General features: G+C 55.8%; 3 protein-coding genes across 15 annotated transcripts in view; 2 read left to right on the top strand and 1 right to left on the bottom strand.

Annotated features, from left to right (window-relative positions):
- Window positions 1-21,191, bottom strand: part of LOC105702683 (neurobeachin) — a 107,438-nt gene that overhangs the window by 14,524 nt on the left and 71,723 nt on the right. For all 13 annotated transcript variants that reach the window (XM_012430421.1, XM_012430496.1, XM_012430431.1 and 10 more), the window contains 2 exons: window positions 1,678-1,795; window positions 71-173 (listed from right to left, as the gene is read on the bottom strand). In XM_012430421.1, the coding sequence (XP_012285844.1) occupies window positions 71-173; window positions 1,678-1,795 (221 nt within the window). The remainder of the gene's footprint in view (window positions 1-70; window positions 174-1,677; window positions 1,796-21,191) is intronic.
- Window positions 6,861-9,116, top strand: LOC105702754 (protein mab-21). The gene has a single exon (XM_012430579.2). The coding sequence runs from the start codon at window positions 7,100-7,102 to the stop codon at window positions 8,195-8,197; it is 1,098 nt and encodes a 365-aa protein (XP_012286002.1). The 5' UTR covers window positions 6,861-7,099; the 3' UTR covers window positions 8,198-9,116.
- Window positions 10,118-11,892, top strand: LOC105702747 (protein mab-21). The gene has a single exon (XM_012430565.2). It carries the CDS (start codon window positions 10,334-10,336, stop codon window positions 11,429-11,431), a length of 1,098 nt encoding a protein of 365 aa, XP_012285988.1. The 5' UTR covers window positions 10,118-10,333; the 3' UTR covers window positions 11,432-11,892.

Raw genomic sequence — 21,191 nt, 5'->3', positions numbered from 1 at the left:
GCTACTCCAAGGCGCCCGAGTCGTTGCTCCTTCCCATCCGCGAGCATCGATGTCACCCGATCGAACCTACCTGGTTTGCGGAATTCCGTACTTGATTCCAACTCCAACGCGCGGTAACGCCTTGATGACTTTCTTGACGGTGGCTTGATCCGGGAAAGCGAACAGGATCGAAGCTGCGAACAAATAAGAGGCACCTTTCACATAGTCGTTTCCCGCCGTCTCGTCGGTAAACGAGAAAACCTTGTACATTTTCCGACCGTTCGAGGGGTATCCCGGGAGGTCCTCGTATATAAAGTCGTTCCCGAATTGGGGGGTTTCAGGGAAATCATCGGAGGTCCTTCGGGAGCCCGGAATGGACGCCGGTTAATCATGGCGGGGGATAGCGTGTAAGAACGCGGTAACCATAACTACCATGGCTCGGAGCTTGTCGAGTCATTTCTGCCGAGATATCGTAGCTAGTCCCAGGATTTACCAAGGCAGGAGCACTCTTCTCGTTTTATTCCCCCTCCCCTTATTCGATGCTCTTTCCCTCTTCCGCGCGTTTTCGTCCCGCTAACGAACGGCGGGTTTCTGGTGATTTTTTAATAAGCGGGACGAGGGATGGCATTCCTGCGGTAACGCTTCACGACGCGTTCAAAGTCGGAATCAGATAAGAATCCGAGGACGCCCAGAATTTATCGGCGGTCCAAGGTATCATTGACATGGCGAGCCGGGCCGCGTGTATAAGTAACTATCCTATTTATTATACGGTCCCAGGAACGCGCCGGTTCGCTTCGCCCATTTCTCGATGAGGTCGCACACGAAACTAGGGGACTTGGCGCATACGTGGGAACGGAGGCGTCTCGTCTCGACCTAGCAAAGTATCGGCACCGAGGCGTCGCCGCTGGCTCGGAAAAAATACCGCCGTGGAGCGATATTTCGATAAATCTCAGGGCCGAGTTCTCGGGACCCCTTTTATCGGAGAGCATCTCGATCCACGGTGGTTGGACATAAATTACGGTCGCGACGACAGGCTCGATTATCGCAAAGGACGAATTTTAAATAGGGGACTCGTGGCTCGTCGCGACTCCAAAATGGCGTCCGGGCTCCAACGGAAAGAACCGCGTCCCCGGGTCGTTCGGTTTAATTAATAAATATGCCGATCCGTCAACGAGGGGCCGGAGTGACGAAACCGCAGCTGCAGGTGTCGCGAGGATGGAATAATAAATCGGGACGAGAAAAAGACATACCGTAACGCTTGGCAGATATTTATTGGATAAAAAGCGGCGGGGTCGCACACCTCCGAGCGCGCTCCGGATTCCGCGGCCACCTCGGCTCGGATGGCCTCGCGTCAAATAACGCAGAACGGCCCGCGAGTCGCAAGAAATCGAATACTTTTCAATTCCGCCGAAGCCGAGAGGGAAGAAAGGGCCGGCCCGAGATTCTTCCCCTCGCTCCCGTTTCAACGTACCGAAGCGTCTCCAACTCGCGCTCGTCGATCGAATAAATTGAATCATTACCTGCACTCGAGTTTAACCGATTTTCAGCCAGGGCGACCGATTATCGGACCGTTTGAAATATGGAGGCCCGGGACATTTCGATGTTCGCGAAAAAAATGAAATTCCAAACGATCCGCAATTACTCCGGAGATTTATTTCCCTGGGCATTTAAATTAAAAAAGGTGGGGATCGTACTTACTCCTGCTCGCCAGGAAAATCTCGATGGCCACATTCTGCAGAAGGTACCGTCTCGAGAAAATGGCGCGGACCTCCGAAAAGTACCATTTACCGTGCAAGTGGTCGCAGTACTTCAACACCTGAAACATAAATGAAGCGTTTCCATTATCGGAGGCCCAGAGGAAAGTAGAAGAGGAGAAACGCGAGCGAAAGGAGCGAAAGACGCGGTAGCTGCGATTTAATCCCCATTTTGTCGCGGGGCCCCGTCGACCGAAACGGGCCCGAGCGGGCCGCCCCTGGCCGGTCGGGGCCGGTCGGGGCCGGTCGGGGCCGGCGTAGGAAAGTGCACATAACCTGGATGCAACCGAGGGCGATGCAATATAGTCGAGTCGGAGTGCCGGCCGCGCAAGATGGCCGTCGCGGTGGGAGGAGCCTCCCGCTGAGTCGGGAATCGATCCCAGGACTCGGACTTGCGCCGCGACGCCGAGAGAGGGCCGCCATTCGCGGAGGGGGACGACACCCTAATTTACCGTCCCGTCTCTAACGAGCCTCTCGATTTTTACCGCTTAATGAGAATATATTAAGCGACGACGAATCGAGGTGGCCGGCAAAGTCGCGCCTGGATTAAGGGACGAAAAAAATCCAAAATTTCCCCACTAGCCGTGGCTACTTTCGAATGCACGGCGAAAATCAATTTGGGGATACGAGCCGCGGGGATCACCTCGGAGAGGCGAAATTGGACGTTCGTCAAAAAATCCGGATTTTAATGGCACGGTATTCCAAGTAATTACGCGAACATGGGAATTTCCCGCAGGTTGGGGGCAAACGTGAAAAATCGCCCCGAGTATACAATTTGTGTACACCGTAATGGAGAAAACGGATTACGGCGACGGGGCCCGGGATCAAGGGTGAGTCGAATAAGGGCGGATTGGAAACCCGAGCTACGAGCTCCGACAAAGCCGCCCCACGAGGTCCCATCTCCCCCTTTACAAATACTGCAAGGTTTGATAAGGGCTGGACCGTGCTATGGAATCCATTATTAAAGGACCCGCAAAATTCGCGCCGATAGATCACGTAAACTATTTCGCGCCCCTCTCGACTGGTTAAGACAAAACTCGCAGCCGAACGCGACGTTTCCCGCGAACGAGTATCGCCCGATTCGCAAAGTGGGAGGCAGCGGAGTCGAAGTCGGTCCCGTCTAAATCCACGTCGCTCCGGGCTGGGACCACGTCCGCGGGAGGGTCTTAACGCCGTTGGACTTCCTTCCATAATGCACCCGCCTGGGCGTCCAACATAATTTTCTCTCAACGGAATAATTTCGGAGGTCCCGACTTACGGAAGCCCGACGTGGTTCCCCAAGAGCCGAGGACCACCCGCGAACGCCTCGTGTTTCGTTTCCGCGTATCGGGAGGTCCGCGATTAGCGTCCACCTAATGCCCTATTTATGTCGCCGTTTAGCCCAAGTTCCGCAACGACGAAGTAACCCTCCTCCCCCGTTATCTAAACGGTAGCCGGACAAAACGTGTCAAAACAATGCTCCGTTGACCCCTTGCCGTGCCGCGGCACCGATGGCAGCCCTCGATATGAAAAATGACGAAAAATTATAAACAATGAAAAATTGTATCGAAAATGTAATCACCGTGAAAATTCGGTGTTTCCAAACCCACGTACCAGACCCACGGACAAATGAGCAACGAATCGTCCACACCACCCGGGGATGGCCGCGTGTGTCGCGTATCGGTGCGTCAAGTGGTCCGCGATTAGTGCTCCCCGAGTGCGGCACTCGTCTCACCACTCCAACCGGGGCTGGGCAACAATGGGCCGAGAGATGTAACGACATGTGTCGCGTTCACAGGACCCCTCCACCCTCGGGTTGCGCAACCCCGGCGGGTCGTCGTCGGTGTTGGTCGTGCACGTGAAAGGCACACGCGAGGAGGAGAGCCACCACTTAGCAGCCTGACGGCGGTATACAACAAACGGATTAAGCGTCGAACAACAATGGATGGTCCCACCAGGACCGCGTTACGTGCACCCCTCGGGGAGCCCCCTTTCCCGAAGTGCTCTGGAGAGCTTTCTTCGTTTTCGCTCGCCTTTTCTTTACAAAATCTCGAACGAACGTTTCTTTTCCGATCGAGATCTCGGACCAGGGTCTAGGTAATTATTTGCTGCCAATTTATTCGCGTTCCCGCAAGTACCTCCGTTTCTAGGTAGAGGCCTAATTGCCGCGTAAAGGTCTGGTATATTTTATAACGAGAGATGGTCAGGAAATATCTTTCAAGGACTCCCCGTGTTACCCAAAACGAACGGTGCCGTGACAATGCGCTATACCGGCTCCGCTCTGAAATTACAATCCGAGCGGGCGTTTTCGGCCACGTAGATGCGGTGGGACGATGAACGAATCGGCCCCTCTACCCTGTCGATGAATTATGTCGATCACGTTGCGCGTTCTCATACCTTTATTACCGCACCTCCCCCGAGACGCCGCGACGCATCTTTCCCCGCATTAAATGGAACAATGGAAATTCTGACGGGAGAAAAATCTATCCCGATAATTTGTCCAAGTACCCGGCTCGGATGTACGCGATTTCCAAACCGCGTGACCGCATTATCGTCCGTGTATCGAGAGGGCGATACCTTAGAACACGCATCGGGTTCATTTTTTCCCGAGGGTAACTTTATACCGGCGATCGAAAGAAACCCGTCGCCATACATGTAAAGTCGGCTTTTTACGCCCGCAACGGGGTCGTAAATCCTTCGCCGTTGTAACCGGAGCCCCGGACTCGATATGTCGTAAATAAGCAGGCATTCCTATTTAATTAACCCGTGCCTACTGTTTCCCCAATTGCCCGTAAAACACGAAATAAGGCGACCGGTTTCCGGCGGCAGATGGAGGAAGACCGGGTGTCGCCGACGTTCGACTTCTGGCCAGCTTAGTAGACTAGACCCTAAATAGTTTCGGGATTAGGTGGAGTTTAAAGAACGCTAAGTCCGATACCCGACTTCGGAAGTGCGTAAACATTTTCGAGCCCGATCCCGTCCCGTTGCCGCTCGGAAAACCTTCGCCAGAAGACGGGTTTATTGCCCGGATTTATCTCGGCTTACATCTCGCCAGACATCGGAGACTTTTGTCATGAACTCCTCGTTTTACTTTCAAGACGCGTCATACGTTCCGCCCGAAATTACAGTTTCCCTCTTCAGCGGATTTCCCTCGGTGCGTCCTATCAAAGGGCCGCGATCGCGACTGCCGTGCCAAAATCGAGATTCACGACGTACCTTTTGGTCGGACGGAGTCGGCGCGGGGCGATCCAAGATGGCAGCCGGGGGCTCCTTTTAGCGGACTCGGCCGTGTCGGGCAAACTGCCGCCTTTGCCGGCTGCCGCGGCTCCGGGACTGAGCCCGGGATTATTTGGGATTATGCGAGGATGTTCATTCGAGCTGATTTACAAGGCCGACTTGCGTCGTTTCTGGCTCGGGTGGCCAACGGCACGTCGTTTGACGTTGCACAATAATAACGCTCCCTCCCGGAAAGAGACGAGGGCCCTCGAAAATGTTTGCCAAACGCGTCTATTGCCCGGAACTGCTCTTTTCGATGGGCTGGACGACCCGCTAATGGAGATTAGGCTCTCGTTGCCGAAAACGGACCGCTACCTCGACAATGGCGTCCGCCGAGAGGCTTCGGGGAAACTCGGGTCGAAAAGGAACGGATTTCTCCGCGTAGGAAGCGAACCGACGAATTCGGGAAAAACGATTGGGTCGCGTCCTCTCGAAGGGACAGCCGCGGGAAGAGGAGACGAAGTCATTGCCCGGAATTGGCGGCACCCCTGGACGGGTGTACAAATAATTCCGAGGCTAAACGAATTAAGTCAAGATGGGATGATGAAAGCGACATTAGGGCGGAAGGAGAGCGACGTAATGCGAGGGTCGGCACACCGGAGTGTTTGACCCCTCGGAGAGGAGGCTCGGGGGCGCGTGCTTCGCTCATGAATCAAGTCGCATTAGAGAGCCGGGCTGCGAAGCCATGGGCTACCGATCCGCCGCTCCAACTTGGAGTAGATTGGATTTCCGAGCTTTATTCAATTATCCGTGAACGACGAGCCCTCGTCCCGGTCTCCCGCTGGAAATAAATCCGGACGGGGAGACTCGACTCGGGATTCGGACCTCGAAGTCTCGAATCGTTGCAAAACGTGACGATTCGGACGCCGCTTCCGCGACCGAGAGGAGATAACGAAAGAAAGTCAGGTATTCGTGGGCTATTTCCGGCGAATCCCGGGAGGTACACCTGTCTCCGGTCGTCACGTAAGGAAATAAAAACACGGGTTAGCGTCTCGATGCACGCGCGAGTGTCAGGAGGTACCCGAAGGTACCCGAAGGTACCCGAAGGTACCCGAAGGTACCCCGAGGTACGCCGGGGCGCAACCTCGGGGCGAGGACGCGAATCGCCTTCTGCTTCTTATGCGAACGTCGAATATTCAAATGACCTCTTCGCCCGGAGTTATTGGCTTTGGACGCGTGCACGGCATACGCGTTTGCCAGGACCTGGCACCGGCAACGAGCGACGTCCCTTAATAAACGTCCAGCGGAACCCGTACCTTACGCTTGATTCGCCGAGGATAAATGGCATCCTCCGCGCGACGTCTTTTCCGCGAAATCTGAGATCTCCCCTTGGGAATTCTGCCCTCGCTGGAGCGAGTTTGCTCGCGACCTCTCTCGAGGAAGCGGCGAAACGAGGTCGGTCGCCGAATTCGGAGGAACGCGTTTTTGTTTCCCCACTTTGGGGAAAAATTCAAGACGACTTTAGGATTTGAACCTCGGTGTCGTAGGATTTTGTCCTCGCGATGCATACGTTTTGAGTGAAGCGGTTTTTTTTCGATGCCCTTTTGAAATGCCACTTTGATAGGGAAACGCGTCGAGGGGTTGCGGCGCAACGTCACGAGTTTCTTCCCATTGTCTCCGATAAAGAATCCGGAGCGGCTCGCCTCCCAAGGGCCGAGTCGGGTCTCGACGGAGTGCGGGTCCGCGACGCCCGCGTCGGCGCGGAACGGGCGACGGAGGCGGGGCCTGGCCGCGCAAACTCCACGTGACCGCGCCGCCGGATGGGCGTGACCCGGCCGGTCGCACAACGTCAGGGTCCGTCGCGGGAGCCGGTGGTCAGGTGTGCGGTGCGCGGCCCGGCGGACATTCCGGAGGTACGGGAAAAAAGCGGGAATTTCGAGCCCGGCCCTTTTTCCGTCCGCCCGATCGGACCCTGGCTCACGAATCGCGGGAATAAAATGGTTTTCCGTCTCTTCGAATCCGACCCCCGCTTCGGCGCGATTTCGGGATTTTTTCGTCGGTAGAGGTCGGAGGGGGACAGGACGGACCCGATGGGGGTCGGTCGTCGAGGATCGAAGAGGTGAACCCGCGGAAGCAGGTCCTTAACGAGGGTGGACGTCGAGGCCGCCAAAATGCTGGCCCCGCAGGACATGATGGCCGTCCAGTCGAAGATGCTTTACCAGATTAACAAATACTACGGGGAGCGCGTGCAAGTTAGGAAGGGACAGGTGCAGAAGACCATCCGAGAGGTGTGCAAGGTGGTGCAGGACGTCCTGAAGGAGGTGGAGGTCCAGGAGCCTCGGTTCATCTCGTCCCTGACCGAGTGCAACGGGCGCTACGAGGGGCTGGAGGTGGTGTCGCCCGGGGAGTTCGAGGTGGTCCTCTATCTGAACCAGATGGGGGTCTTCAACTTCGTGGACGACGGGACTCTTCCGGGGTGCGCGGTCCTCAAGCTGAGCGACGGTCGAAAGAGGTCCATGTCCCTGTGGGTCGAGTTCATCACGGCTTCCGGCTACCTCTCGGCGAGGAAGATCCGCTCCAGGTTCCAGACCCTGGTCGCGCAGGCCTGCGAGAAATGCGCGTACAGGGACTCCGTCAAGATGATCGCGGACACCACCGAGGTCAAGCTCAGGATCCGGGAACGCTACGTCGTGCAGATCACTCCTGCCTTCAAGTGTTCCGGGGTCTGGCCGAGATCGGCCGCCCACTGGCCCATTCCGCACATCCCCTGGCCGCATCCCAACCTGGTGGCGGAGGTCAAAACCGAGGGTTTCGACCTCCTGTCGAAGGAGAGCGTCGCTCTGCAGGGCAAACAGTCGGCCATGGAGGGCGACGCTTGGGTCTTGTCGTTCACCGAGGCCGAGACCAGGCTCCTTCAGGGTGGATGTCGCCGGCGCTGTCTGAGCATCCTCAAGACCCTCAGGGACCGGCACCTCGATCTTCCGGGAAATCCCGTCACGAGCTACCACGCCAAGACCCTCTTGCTCTACGAGTGCGAGAAGCACCCTCTGGAGACCGAGTGGGACGAAGGGTGCCTCGCGGATCGCATCAACGGCATCTTCCTGCAGCTCATATCTTGCCTTCAGTGCAGAAGGTGTCCGCACTACTTCTTGCCCAGTTTGGACCTCTTCAAGGGCAAGTCGCCCAGCGGCTTGGAGAACGCCGCCAAACAGGTCTGGAGACTCACGAGGGAGCTCTTGACCAACAGTCGCGCCCTGGAGAAACTCTAGCACTTAGCACCGGTCGCGACAGAATTTCGGATCGGTGGGACTCTCCCTGTCCCCGGATCGCGAAAAGTGGAACCCCCGAAATTCTTGCCACTAGCGGTTCGAGTCCTTTAGCGGAGGGCTATTTGACTCTCCGCGAAAGCCTCGATTATTGCCTAGTTAATTACTTTGGTACCTATTAGTGCCCAGTTTATTGGAACGCAATGTGATTTGTTAATCTTATCGACGTATTTATGATCGGCTAGCGACGACCCTGGCACGATTACGTATCGTTACGTGTATATACTTTCGTCCATGTTTTATTTAAACGATATTTATTTTATATCGAGATCTCCATTCGATGGATCGCGATATGTAAATAATAGACTTCTCTAGAGGAAATTTTATTGAAAGAAATGGAGAGGCGTTCTCGGATTTGGAATTCGTTACCGTCGCGACGATACTTTTCGGGGCAACAATCTAGAAATCACGGTCAGCTTTGCTCGTTTAGTCGGCAAACGAATCGATTGCGTTAAATCGCCGGAACCATGTCCCGTCCCTCTGTCGCGAAATCGCGTCTCGTCCCCGTCACTGCGAGCGGATTTATTTAACGGTTATTTAATAGGAACGATAATAAATTCTATTCCGAAAGGAAAAATTTCCCCCGAATTACTTACGTTATTATACCGGAAGATGCATAGTTAAGTTTTAGTAATTGTTGTAAATTTATAAGATGTTATTTTCCCGAACAATCGAATAGACTAAGGTTACGTTCCAATTTCGAGTTCCGGACCAATCGTCCCCCCGAAGATATTCCGTTTAGCCAGGATATATCTTTCCGTCGTTTTGGACAATTACTTATTACTTTTATGTAAGTCATTAAATACTTGAACGGAACGTCATAATAAGCACCCAATATCGCATAGATCATGTAACGAACAATAAATAACGATCGTTTTATCTTCGGTACCCAACGACGCTTATAATTCATCCAGTTAAGTGAAAAATCGAATGCGCGAAATTACCTTCGAGCCTTCCCCGTGAAAATGCCTCCAGACGGGACGATCATCGTCGATCCCGTGCAAAATAATAAACGAGACGCGGAGTCAACTTTGGATCGACGTTTCGGCCGTTTGGCGACTCCCAACGAGGATCCCGATCGAATGGTTACATTGCTACCGGTTTCCGACGATCGTATCGAACCACCGTCCTCGGCCGTTTCCCACCGATCGGCATCGATACGTTTGAAATCTCTTTTTACTTTCGATCGACGAATCGAATACATAAGATTCATCCTCCGGGACAATTCTTAAGGGGCGACGACGTTTCGGTTTTCTATATTTACGACGATATTTAGTCACGGACCGGCCTCCCCAATTTAACTGAAACTTCAGTTTCTGTTCCGCGCGTAGTAAGTAGAAATTTACAACATCGCGGACGAGATAACCTCGCCTTTTACGACCCACTCCAACGAGCACTTCATTCCGCTTTAGCGACGGATTCGACCCTCCCCGATCGCGATCGAATTCCCGAATCACCGACTACATGTATTTTATACGAAATACTGTATGGAGTATTCTTCCCCATAAAATGGTAGAGGAGAAACCTCGTAGAGTCGGCGGATACGTTACAAATGTCCCGAGAACGAACCTGGAGTCCGAGTCGTCATCGGAATCATCGAGGACGAGAGCGGGCCGGATCGTTGCATAATTCACAGGGTGGGCAGGGAGGGCAGGGAGGGCAGGGAGGGCAGAGAGGACAGGAAGGGCAGGGGCTCGGCGATGGGCGGCGCCGATCGATGCAGGCGGCAGGCAACGGGGGGAGACGACCGTCGCCGATTGGCGCGCGCCCGGGCGCCGCGGCGCCGCGGCGTCGCCACGCCGCGCCGCGCGGAGGTGGGCGGGTGGAGGCGCCGTCGCGTCCCGGCGCAGTCGGCGATCCGCTTCGGCCCCGCGACGCAGCCCGTATCTCGCCGAGCCGCGCGGCATCGCAGTCTCCCGACTCCGGTCCAGATCCGACCGCGACCCGCGCGAGTTGGACTCCGAGGATGCGGCGGGCGGGTTGAAAACGTCGCGCGCGGACTCGGCGAAGAGGGAAATGGCGGGACCGGAGATTCTGGGCTGACGCGCGACGCGCGACTCGAGGACCAGGACCGCCAGGATGTTGGTCCCGGCAGAGATGCTGGCGGTCCAATCCAAGATGGTCTACCAGATCAACAAGTACTTCGGGGAGCGGGTGATGACCCGCAAGAGCCAGGTGGCCAAGACCATCCAGGAGGTGTGCAGGGTGGTGCAGGACGTCTTGAAGGAGGTGGAGGCTCAGGAGCCCAGGTTCATCTCGTCCCTGACGGACTACAACGGGCGCTTCGACGGACTCGACGTCATCTCCCCGACGGAGTTCGAGATCGTGATTTACCTGAACCAAATGGGGGTCCTCAACTTCGTGGACGACGGGACTCTCCCGGGGTGCGCGGTCCTCAAGCTGAGCGACGGTCGGAAGAGGTCCATGTCCCTGTGGGTCGAGTTCATCACGGCTTCCGGATACCTCTCGGCGAGGAAGATCCGCTCCAGGTTCCAGACGCTGGTCGCTCAGGCGTGCGACAAATGCGCGTACAGGGACTCCGTCAAGATGATCGCGGACACCACCGAGGTCAAGCTCAGGATTCGCGAGAGATACGTCGTGCAGATCACTCCCGCGTTCAAGTGCGCCGGCCTCTGGCCCAGGTCCGCGTCCCACTGGCCCATCCCTCACATCCCCTGGCCGCATCCCAACATCGTCGCCGAGGTGAAGGCCGAGGGGTTCGACATGCTGTCGAAGGAGTGCATCGGACTCCAGGGGAAGCAGTCCGCCATGGAGGGCGACGCCTGGGCCTTGTCCTTCATCGACGCCGAGAACCGCCTGCTCCAGGGCGCCAGCCGCAGGCGGTGTCTCAGCATCTTGAAGACCCTGAGGGACCGACACCTCGATCTCCCCGGAAACCCGGTCACCAGCTATCACGTCAAGACTCTGTTACTTTACGAGTGCGAGAAGCATCCTCACGAGGCCGAGTGGGACGAGACCTGTTTGGGGGATCGCATCAACGGCATCCTTCTGCAGCTCATTTCCTGCCTTCAGTGCCGAAGATGCCCGCACTATTTTCTACCCAGTTTGGATCTCTTCAAGGGAAAGTCCCCCAGTGGGCTGGAAAACGCCGCGAAACAAGTCTGGCGACTCACTCGCGAACTTCTCACCAACAGCCGGGCCTTGGAGAAGCTGTGATCCAGTTTATGGGCCGCGATCGCTGGCCGTTATCGCCCTCGTCGATTGAACCAGACATTTCGGTCTATATTGCGGATTCTCGGTGCGCTTCGTTTTTTTCCCCGGAACGTCCCTCGTCGATTTCGTCGCCGGTGCCGGACGGGAAGACGCCTCGTGGACGAACCTCGACCCTCGCGAGGAAGCTTTGGTCCCGATTCGACGTCGATTCCGTCGAATTCAGCGTTACTTTTAATTCCCCGACGCCAAGCTACGCTGTGTATTAATTGTTAATCGTACTTAATACCGCGAGAGAAGGTGGCCACTCGCGAGTGCGTTCGTTATTTCAATGGGTACTTGTCCTCGCCGGGGCAACCGGGCCAAGTTCTCTTTTGTAAGACTTCTCGTGTTCCCTCCTTTGTACATACTCCATGAAAATATTTATTAATGCTGTAACGTGACATGAGAAATACAAGTACTATTTATACGCAAGTGATCGCGGTGTCATGCGTCATCTCCTTGTCGCGCACTTCCCATACGCCGGCTCTCGTTTCCCATTGGATAAAAAGCCTCGCCGTATCTTGTTTCTTCGCGACATATTTTACCGAGAGAGGGGGAGCGGTCGTATAATAAATAATGCTCGTCCGGTGCGTCGCTAAGCCGGTTTGCAAACTATCCATTTTCTTGCGAAACGTTAGTCGTGACCGTCGAAATGGTACCGCGGTACTTTCAATTACGACGTACTTCGCGAATCCGGCACCAAGAATCGCGGGGGAGAACGAGACCGAAACTGTACTGTGTACTGTCACAGACTCGACGGCGAACGATTAACGGCACGGTTCTCGGATCGAATCTGGGGCAATTTACAACGTTAAACAAAGCGGCGTGCCACATCAAGACCTAGCTTCGTCCTTAAAAATCTCGCCGTTCCTCGGATAAGCGAATCAATTCGGAAAAAAAGTCTCGTCCTTCTCTCTTAACGCGTCCGATGACATTTTCGAGCGATTTCGAACCTTACGACGTGCAAAGGGTTAGAGCAAATTGCCTTCGAGGGCATTCAGCAATTTACTGCAAGTTTAGTTCTCGAGGAAAAAACGTTAATTGAAACGTTAAACCGTTTATACGGTGCCTCGAAACTATTATAGGCAACTCTTGGGGAATTATGAGATCGTAGGAAGTACCCGAGAGACAGATATCGGCTAACAAATTTTCCAGGAGGGAATCAATTTGCGACTCGCTTAAAAAGCAAACGGCTAACGAAGACCGCGTCGGTATTCAACGAGTATTAATTGCGCCGTCCGAGTAATAAACACTCCGTCTTTTTCGATCGGGCCCGCCCTAACGAAGAAATTCGTTCGATTAGCTTTCTTTACGTCGATCGTCCGTTTTCCCCGGCCACCGATTCATGCGATCGATTCGCCATCTCTTACGGCAAACGGGTGCCGGGTAATATCATTTTGCGCGAGTAAACTCCCGAGTCGAAAGAATCGGCGGCCGAATGGAAACTCATCTACGTAAATAATTACCGAGTTATAATAGACTTTACGTATCTCTTGTCCGCCCCTTCGCGGCGGCCCGCTCCTCGGCACGTCACGACATTCGTCGAGTCTCTTTATCACGGAACGAAGCAGCTCGTCGTAGAAGCCGCCATTTCGTTTTCTCCCTTTCACCCACCCACGCGATCGGTCCATTCGTTACCGCCCGACTAGACGGCTCGGTGTCAAGTGTTCCCGCCATGTTTTCACATTTTTTCGAGGCATTTTGTCGCCACGAAATCGCGATCTTTCCTCGTTTCGACGCGAAATAAAGCACCGCCCCGACGGAGCCTCCAGAAATAACGCGGTATCAGCCCCGACCATCTTACTCATCCGCATAAAATAAAATCCTGTCAAGAGGTACGCGTCACGTCGTCGCTTAACTTCCCTACGTTTCGGCCGGACTCTCGTCTCGTTTAGTATTCGCGACAGCTGCCCCGAAACGCTTCGGCATCGTCCCCGGATAGCTCGCAACGAATTGGCCCTACCCCGACCGTTTGAAATTACGTCCCACTTTTCTGCGACACCTCTCCCTTCCCTCCACGTACGCGGTCGAGCAATCTCCCGAACTCCCAGGACAGTGCCGCCTCGCGAGAACCTCGAGACCCATAAGACTCCTTTATCCGCGCATCGGCCGGCCTCTAATGGACATCGGGGTCGTTCCCAGTTTGGCGGCGCCATACGTTACCGGGAAACAAAGGAGGAATTCGCGAAAGCAAACATTGTAATTGGCGAGGGACGCTCGTCCGAGGCGTAGGCTGCGGCCGGTCGGGCCCCGTCGGGCCCCGTCGGGCCCCGCGCCTCCACCGCTCCCCTGGTCGCGGTTCCAGCTGGTCCGGGCCGGTCCCGCGCTATAAAACGCTCGGATAAAGCCGCGATGTTTATGCGGGGACCGCAGGGAGAGGAGTACCGACCGTGTAGTCGAAGAGATACCTGTGGTCCGGGCAAAATAATAAGACAAAAGCTGCCGACGCCGGGAGAGGGAAGATCTCGCCAAGATCCGGACCGGGAGGACCGAGGAGGCCCCGGGAAGAGGCCAACGTCGCTCGAATAAATTCTTGCCCTAATTGATTATTCTAATAAAATCCAACCCCTCGTCCTCTAATTGCATTATTCTTGGCCCGTCGCGTTTCGGTTAGTTATCGTATCCACGTCGTTTGGCGCTCCATCGACGTCGAAGAGAAGTCAAATAAAATTCAGCGATCGGGGGGCGTCCTCGCGGGGTGGACTCGCGATTAAACGGGGTCTAGGGGAGGAACGAGATCGCGTTTTGGGCAAAATTCGCCGGAGCCTCGGCGTCGAACGCGGAGGACTCGAAGTCCCGGGAAGAGAGACGTCCGGCAAAGTCGACGCCGATGGCGAGCTCGCGGACTCGGATTGTCCTTTTTGGGCCCAAACCGCCCGAGCCGCGGCGGTTCCGTTCGATCCCCGCTAAGGGCATGTCACGCTCGCGGTGTCTCTTCATTTTATTAGCCCATCCGAGGCCTCGTCGGGGCCCGACGGGGCCCGACGGGGCCCGACGGGGTCCGCGACAACCGGAGGGGCCCTGGTAACGCGATATCCCGTCTCGCCTTCGCCTCCCTTCCCCTCCGCAAGCCTCCGCCGCTAAATCGACTTCCGAATTTTTACCTCCGCTCCTTGGGAAGGACTTCGAGGATGCCGCGTTCCGACGTCTTCGAGAAGACCCGAAAAAAGTGTACGTTCGGGGCACCATGTGCCTCGATATACTTATCACCGTTATCCCTCAACGCTTACGGCCACTTAGGAGCGCGGCATTACCCTCGCAAGTGCCGGTACAGTTTTATGAGCGAAACCACTCAGGGTATTCGTTCCTTGCGGGGTCGCGGACGTCGATGTGAAACATTGATGAGATCGACGGAGCACTCGCGTAATGCAAACGCGTGCGTTCCCCGCGGCAAGAAATGCTCGGCCGAGCCGAGCGCGCAAGCGCTATCCCGGCATGGATCTTCGACGGGAGAGCTACCGTGCGGATGACAAATCCCCTAATTGCACCTTCCCCTTCTGGAAATCCACACCTACTCTTGGAACTCCTCGTTTGTCCCCGTCCACGCGACCGCAAATTAGCTGCGAGACTTTTCGTCCTCGGGGCCTGCGGAACCGCTCCAAGGACCAGTCCTAGAAGAGATACGACGCCGCCTTCGTCGGCAATTTTCCTATAAGTCACGGATAACCCTCGGGGGGTTCCGATCGCGGCGATCGCGTCTCTTTGATTTTTCCCGAGTTAACGCGCGACGCGGCAGAACGTTGCCCCGGGTGGACCGAAATCCTGGAGATGGGACATCCGGTGTTCTGGTTAACGTCCCGCTGGGATGTGCCGGGACATCGGGGGGTGAATGCCCCGTGTTTTTTGACCCACGCCCCGAAGGCGGCACTCCTTGTCTTCGCGTGGTTTAAGCTCTCGCTCGAAGGACCGATCGCGAGGCGAGACTCCCTCGAGATATATTCGAGCAAATGTGTCGAAATTCACGGGGCATAAATTAGACGCCGGTCGGATGTTTAGAGTGGGAAGGACGACGCCAGGCTTTTGGGTCGTTGGAGCCGACTTTGTGAGAAAAGTGGCGTTAAAATTAACACCGCAACCGGCCTCCTCTTTCTCGGACTCCCGCTTCGATCGCGGCTTTAACGACGATCTTTGTCAACGTCTCGTTCGGACCCCGGACTCCCGATTTTCCAAACATCTCTCGATGGTCTCGCCGGAGCTTGGTTCTTTGCCCTCGACGGATCGAGAGATGCCTCCACAAGATTCGTTTCGTTTCGAGGGGGAAAATAAGAGCAATTTCGGAGTGGAACGTTATAATGAAAAAAAAAGCGCGAATAATTATTTTAAACGAGAGCGGGGCGTTATTTCCGCGGGGACTGAAAAGTTATCAAAATTGATACAAACGACCGCCATCGAGCGGGCGTACTCGACTCGATAATATGTCTCGGAAGAAAAATTGTCGGCATTCAGGGGGAGCCAAAGTTCTCCCGGGAACGACGTGAATTTTTGAAGTAACGTGCAAAAAGAGTCAACGAAAACCATAAGTCTTTCGAGCGACCATCGATATTAATTTTCCGAAATGAAAACGTTACTCTTCCCGAGGATAACCCTTTCGCCCCTAACCGGAGGAGGCGGCGTCAAAACGAATCGTTGTCGTTTCGTCGACGTCTTCGGTAACGACGTTACCAGTCGGAAGGGAAGCGAACGGGTTAAGTGCGCAGGAAATTCGATTACTCTTCCCCGGGCGAGAATGTTGAATTGCAAAGTCAAAGAGACACCGTCGGTAGGTAGGTAAGGTACATCGGCAATTCTTGGGTCGACTTTTTTACGCGTTCCTGCCCCGTCTCCATTACGAATTGGGAGCGAAAAATTGGTGTTAAAAAATAGCAGGGAGTCGAAGTCGACGATGCAGCAATTTCATCGGAGCGTGCGAGGGAGGCGGCTTCGATCCAAATCCAAATTTGATTAGTTCCGGGCGGGGCGGGGGCAGCCGGTCCCTCTTAGCGGAGATTTATGTTCCGGCTCGCGAGGGCAGGCGCCAGGTTCGGAAAAGGGAAGGGAGGAGGAAACGGGAGTCGTCCGCCGATTCCCCTGGGATCGGGCACGCCGGTGGGAACCCGGGGGAGAAGGTGGGTCAGCGGAAGCCACCAAACACCGCGCTCTATTTCTGGGAGCCGGGTGGCGCAGCGGAGGGGCGCTGGATGGATGCATCCTTTTGCTTGAATTATCGCGCATCCCGCGCCCCCTCGGATCATTCCGAGTTTTCTATCGTTTTTCCAAGCCCTCTTTTCAGCCGCCCCCCCATTCGTCTCTTTCGTCTCTTTCGTCTTTTTCTCCCCCCCTTGGACGACTTCTTCCCGGTAGCTCGCTTTTCAAACTCGCTAAGTATACCGCTTGTTTTCTCTCGTATCTCCCCGAGCAAACGCCTGGAGTTATTTCATCCGATCGCGACGTCTCCTAATTCGCGGGGTCTGTTTTCTCCTCGCGAATTTTCGGATACGCGGGGTACAAACGCGAGGGCCCGGAGTTACTTCCCGCCATTAGGTGGCGACTTTACGAGGGCGGGACTCGAAGAGTTTGTCAACATCTATGTACGAGAACGTATGCAGAAGTGGATCGTTTACTCATCCAGGGGGATGAAAAAGGAACCGGGGTTAAAGTCAATCCCCCAGGATTTAGGTCGCGGATTTGCCGGATCTCTTTGACCCATTAGACCGGTCGAAATCGCCCGCGAGAGAAACGTCGCGGACGTGGAAAATTATTATGAACAGTCGGCTGAGAATTATGTCGCAATAATTGAATCCGCGTTACGTCGCGGAACGACCACGGCATTCTCAACGGAAACTCGAGGCGAGCCATCGGCGATCGGCGCTCCGCAGGCGAATTTCGTCCACGGGCGCCATCTTGCCATTCCGTTTACGTCCTGCCGGAGCGCTCCTCGCGAATACTGAATATCTCTTCGAGACTCTTACGTCCGCGTAAAGTGTCCGTATTATGGACGATCCCCGAGTCCGACATTCGTCCTGCCGGTAGCGACGCTTCTCCGAAACGAGGAATCCGCGGTTCCTACAATCGTAAATAAATCCGAGCCAAGGGAAGCTATTAAAATTGCGAGTAAAAATACTAGGAGACCCTGCCAATAATTTTCGGCGGTCCAACGAAAAAACGCGGACTTTTTTTCGCTGGGTGGACGCATCGGGGAACTGCCAACAATTAATCCGGACGTACGTACGTGCTCGGTTCGGTAACCCTATACCGGGTTCGGCGCGACTCGGGTCGGAGAACGGCCGATCTCCTATCATATTTCGTGTTATTCAAATGCCAACAATGCCATTAAAGGATTTCTCCGGTAATCCTTTCCCCGCAGTTGGCAGACCGGCTCGGAGCCGCCTGCCGGGGCACAAAAGCACGGCGACGACAACGACGACAACGACGACGCGCGCAAACAACCGCCCAACAATGAGGCCCGTTGCCCTATCTGGCCAGCTTTGTTCTTGCCGATCTCGCCGTCGTGTTTCCTTCTCGGGAAAACGCCGAGTCTTTTGGACCCGGCGTCTGCTTTCCGAAATTTCTCCTTTCCCTTGACCGCTTACCTTCTGCCGGTGATCGGTATCGCGACGAAACGAAAACTTCGGGACCTGGGGCGTTTGGAAAAAGAAACTCGAAAGAGTTATTTCCGGGGTTTTCGGTTTTCGGATGTTGGAAGCCGGTCTTTCCTATTCGAAGGGGGTATCGGAAAAAATCTCAAAGACAGGCGACGGTGAATGGAACGAGGAGAAAGACGGAGGGCAGGTCGGAGGTGTCGAATTGCCCCTAGGATCGCGGGGGCGTTCGCTCGAAACGACTGGCATTTGCCGTTCGTTCCGGATGAGGGAAAAACGCAGATCGGCGGGAGATGAGTTAGGGATGAAGTCATCGGTTCGGTCCAGAGGTCCCCGATCGCTCGTCCGGAAACAATCACATTAGATTTTGCACGTCCAGTCACCCCCTCGCTCCCCCATCCATTCCCCCAAGTGGGGTGCACTAATCTAACGCGATGATTTCTTATTTATTCGAGACATCGAATCGACATCGAATCGACCTCGAAACGTATATCGAAGAATTTGATAAAAACGCCCCGCCTGCCCTCGAATAGCGGCAGATCTCCGTCTGATCGGGACTCGTTCAATTTGTGCGCTCCACTCGAGAGAGGGAGGGAGAAGAAAGGGGTCAGGGACCATTAATTTCGGCATTATACATGCATTAAGTACTCCAGAAGGCCGATGAGTCAGTATCGGGATCAGGGACGCGATTCGGGGGTGGCAGGTGGCGCCAATTTTCCGGACCGGTGCTCGTGACGGATGTAACGAGAGCGCGGCTCCTGCAGGCACGAGTCCTGGCAGGTCGCTTCGCTGGGCAGGACGTCACGGCTTGTTTTATGGGAAATAAGGGGACGAAATGTCCCGGGATCGAGAGTCACCCCCCGGCTTCCTCGGAATACGAATCGACCTTCTCCTCGAGCGCAACCGGGAGACGTCTCCTTGCCGCGGCCAGAAAATGAAGAGATATAAACGATCGGAGGCCAGTTTTCGACCGATCGACCGAACGCCCGACTCGATCGAACGACCACCGTAACGGCGATCGGCGATGCCTCGTGCCTACGAAACGAAAAGACGATTCGGAGCCCGCCCTCTTTCGACTTCCATAAACTCGCCCGTATCTAAAAAACGAAACCACTGCTTCCAGGTTTGGGATTCTCTCCTCGGATAGGTGCTCGGGGCGCAATCCGGGGTATCGATCGTTTACGCGTGGGAATTAACGGCGCTGATTGGCAGCCCCGGCGAAGATAAAAGGCATCGTTCGCTTCGGGTTTCGTGCCCGAGGCGTCGCGCCTCGGTGTCAGGAGGCGCGCGTCGCGGCGGTCGCGGCGGCCGCGACTCCCCTGATTAGGTCGTTAAGTTTGCTAATGCTGCCATAAAGCCCCTAATTTAACGAAGGACGCCGAAATATGCCGGCGACGAGAGGGGAGGGTCCGTCTCGTCGTCGCCGGGTCCCTTATCGAACTCGAGCGCCGTCATCGGCGGAATCGGTGCGGAATCGAAGCCGCCATTTGCGTCGCCTTAACGCGTCCCGACGGCGCTGGTCGCGATCGTAACGACAACCGAGTCGACGCGGGGTTTCTCGAGTTTTTCTCGGACGTCCCGGGGCAAGTGTCAACGTTTGACTTTACGAGGGAGCCGGCAGCCACGAGAGTGGAAGAAAGGCCCAGGAGTGCAGGGGTCCACCGGGCACAATGGCCACCCGTCGCGGCGAGACCAGCCCCCTAGACTCCCGGATGAGTTAACGTTATCCCGTTTCATCCTTCCATAGTTGCGTTTCTATTAAACGCGCGTCGATCACGATGCGCCCAAGATTTATGCCCGGGCAGGGTGGGCCCCGAGGAGAGACCCGCTTTTTAATAATCTCGCATCGACGACGCGTTCCCGACCTGGATCTCACGTTTCTGGACGGAAAGAGAAGCGTCTTCTCCCGACCGTCGCGCTTATCTCGGCATCGGGTCCACCCGAGATGCCGTTAAAGAGGTACCGGTCCCGGGCGAGACTCGCCTCCAGCCTCCCGGAAAATGACGAGGCTCGACCCTTGCGCATCCGGGCGAGGGACCGGCGTCGGTCTCGGCTCTCCAGAAAAATCCCGCTCCTTTCGCCCCTTCCAAAGGAGGAACCCGATCCTGTTAGCCGCGCGACGGGACTCCGTCGGTGGGTGTACGCTTTTCACTCGCGCCGAGAAATGGGCTCCGGACGTTCCCGTTAACGCGACGCCCGCGACCAGGTGACGGCCATCTCGGTCCTCCGGAGGCTGCGCGCGAGTCGCTGGCCCCGCCAGGATGTTCGGTTATTTATTAGAGGGACTCCGGTCGGAGGAAGAGCCGTCACCCCCGCGTTATCTGCTCGGCGGCATTGTTTTAATCTGCCGGGCCCCCGCCAGGGGATGGGACCTCCGATAGGATCGGCTCGGGGCCCGAAGGCGACCAGCGATCGGCCGGCAACCTCGGTGGCAACCTCGACGAGGACCGACGTCTGCCGGAGATCGATTACGTCGCCATCCGGGAATTAAGGGTGTACGGTTATAACGACCGCAGGTGGGACCGAGGAGGACCTTCCCTCGGCCGGAGATCGAATCGCGAGACGCGCGTCCGAGATGGCCGCCGTCCAACGGACGACGCTGACTAATAAAATCGGCGATACCCGGGGTCTCTTATCGCCGGCAAAGAACGCTGCAACCGCGAATACAATCGGGGCGAACCTCCGGCCTCCTGGACGCGCCACTCCTCGGGAGCACCGCCCTCGAGGGCCTCGCGCGCCTCGCGCGCCGGAGATCAAGGCTGGGCGTAACGGCCAATATCAATGCGTAACGGACGTATCCGACTTTTTAGCCCAAAACCTCCGCGGAGGATCGGCGCGCGTTCCTCGTGTAATATACAGCGTACCGTATATCACCCCAGGCGGACGTTTACGGTCGCAGCCGAGGGTGTCCTTTGTAGGACAACTCGTCTACGATGTCAGGTGTCCCCGAGTGGTCACGCGCGGACACGGGCTCCGTCCCCCCTTCGAGCCTCCCTCGAGCCCCTACGCCCACTCGACAAATCAGGCGGACCTTTTTAATTGCCTGACATCTTTACGGCTACTATAAAACAATGAATAGGAGGACGGTCCCGGCGCGGAGATGCATCATGCATCCGAGGCATTGCTCACGGTTGCTAGCCCACGTA

The sequence above is a fragment of the Orussus abietinus genome, unplaced genomic scaffold (assembly GCF_000612105.2).
Source record: "Orussus abietinus isolate OABI.00-Male unplaced genomic scaffold, Oabi_2.0 scaffold100, whole genome shotgun sequence".
Classification (NCBI taxonomy): Eukaryota; Metazoa; Arthropoda; class Insecta; order Hymenoptera; family Orussidae; genus Orussus; species Orussus abietinus.
This window is presented reverse-complemented; position numbering and strand designations above follow the sequence as displayed.

Excerpts from the sequence above, each read along its gene's own strand:
- LOC105702747 (XM_012430565.2), top strand. The coding sequence starts at position 10,334 with ATGTTGGTCCCGGCAGAGATGCTGGCGGTCCAATCCAAGATGGTCTAC.
- LOC105702754 (XM_012430579.2), top strand. The coding sequence starts at position 7,100 with ATGCTGGCCCCGCAGGACATGATGGCCGTCCAGTCGAAGATGCTTTAC.